General features: G+C 36.4%; 1 protein-coding gene across 1 annotated transcript in view; it reads right to left on the reverse strand.

Moving 5' to 3' along the window:
• Nucleotides 1-744: 744 nt before the first annotated feature.
• The window catches only part of CNST (consortin, connexin sorting protein), a 75,540-nt gene continuing 74,338 nt past the window's right edge, over nucleotides 745-1,946 (reverse strand). The window contains exon 10 of the mRNA XM_007458077.1: nucleotides 745-1,180. Within this exon, the coding sequence (XP_007458139.1) occupies nucleotides 975-1,180 (206 nt within the window). The 3' untranslated portion in view covers nucleotides 745-974. The remainder of the gene's footprint in view (nucleotides 1,181-1,946) is intronic.

The raw sequence follows: 1,946 nt of genomic DNA on the forward strand, positions 1-1,946 counted from the left end.
AAATCAAGCCCATGATATGAATGCACATTCAAGCATCTGAATGTATGATCTGTTAATACTGAATTATATATGATGATTTAATTTCATTTGCCAAAGTATTAGTTTATTTAGAACACAATAGGTGCTCAATAAGTATTTATTGAATCGAGATGAATCCAGCATTTATTGTATCAGGAAGCACTGAATCCACGATGGAACTAGTTGCCTGACACTCAGAGGGAGCTCTTTAATTTTACCTCTAGGCCTGTGATTAATTTCTGGCTAGTTAATGAAGTTAACTGTCACAGTTTCTTAATTCAGGGCCAAGATTTGTACCGTTCATCTGTTCCACAGTTAAGCCTTCTTGAAAGTTTTGTAGCTGCACATCTATAGTCATGTTGAAAGAATAATCTTTGTTATTCTACGTTGGGTTTTTGTTTATGATAACTGTCTGAAATACACGAGCACACACACACAAACATAATCATTTCACAAATGGAAATCTGGAGAGTGCACAAAGCCTAAATTACATAGCTCCCAAGGTGAACTAAAAAAAGACATTGAAACTGTAAGGTAACTCTTTTTCATTACACACAAACTTATTGCATGATGGCTGGAAGCAATGTCTTTGGACAAATGGTTATAAACCACAAGTGTCCTTAGCCATTAGCCTGACAAGGTAGCCCAAAATGGTTTGGCTCCAACACTGCCCTGTTTAATTCTGTAGCTCATTACACTAGGAAGCAGCGAGGAGGAGGTGGACATGCTCTCCAAAGACCATTCCTTCCATCCACAGTGCTCAGATCAATATCTGTGTCATTATGTGGATTATTCTGAGTTCCTCTGTTTTGCCAGTTAAAGCTGCTGTTTCTGATGTTTGTGGTTCCTCACTGGGGAAGGGAGGCGCATGTTACAGAACTCTTGAAATAAAAGCTATTTAGAAAGTTTCACTCTTTGATTCTCACGGCCAGCATGCCTGTCCCTTTTGAATGCTGCTAGGAGAGGTAGATCCAGTGTTTAAGTCCTGCCATTCCCTGCAGTAACTTAGTGTAATAGAAATCCATGTTGTCTGCAAAGTCTGTACAAACAGGTGACTCTGTGTCACCAAAAGTGCAGTATAATGCAGTTCCTCCCACACTAAGGAAAACCGTCGCTATGCACAGCAAGACCAGTAAAATACAGGAACCACCTCCAACTTCATCTGCAAACAGGAAAACAGAGTAAGGTTAAACTGACACAAAATTAATGCCTAGTATCTGCTGTCTGCTCACTGATTAAGATAACTAGATGTTTCTAATATTAGTCCTCTGTGGATAGTCACTGACAGGAAGCTAGGACACCAATGACTATACAAGAACTTATTAGTTACCATAAAGATATATACTTGTGGAGCTTGTGAATGCTAAAATTAAAACTAGCTCATTTATACAATGAATATAACCATTTCCATAAAAAAGAAGAAAAAAATGGTAATACTTCTCTGATGTGCTCATAGCATTATTTTAGAGTACAAATTATATATAACCTCACTATTACAGTATCTTTGGAGTTTACATCATGGGACCACCTTAAAGCAAAGTCAATTTGATATTAAACAAACAAGCAAAAATGTCTGAGTGGGATCTTGCATCTTAGTAATACTCAATTTTATCTTTCAGTGGAATAGTCAAGTTCTAGCTAGTACAGTAATTTCATTTCTTAAACAACTTTAGCAGGCTTGATTTTAATAAAAATGTCCACATAAGTCTTTCTATATTGAAGAAAATAACTACTCTCTCTGGGTGGAAGTCTTAATGATCACTCATAATTAAAGAAAAATTAAAAATATTTAGAAAAGACTAAGAAGTTTTATGATCAGCATGATGAGGGTGTACCAAAACCTTCCTGGAATGTAATCTGGCAGTATCTATTAACATTTTAAATTAATTTATCATCCAGCCTGGGGCACTTTTGAGAGTGAAAGAGTG

This window comes from Lipotes vexillifer, unplaced genomic scaffold (genome assembly GCF_000442215.2).
Source record: "Lipotes vexillifer unplaced genomic scaffold, Lipotes_vexillifer_v1.1 scaffold1315, whole genome shotgun sequence".
In the NCBI taxonomy this organism is placed as follows: domain Eukaryota; kingdom Metazoa; phylum Chordata; class Mammalia; order Artiodactyla; family Lipotidae; genus Lipotes; species Lipotes vexillifer.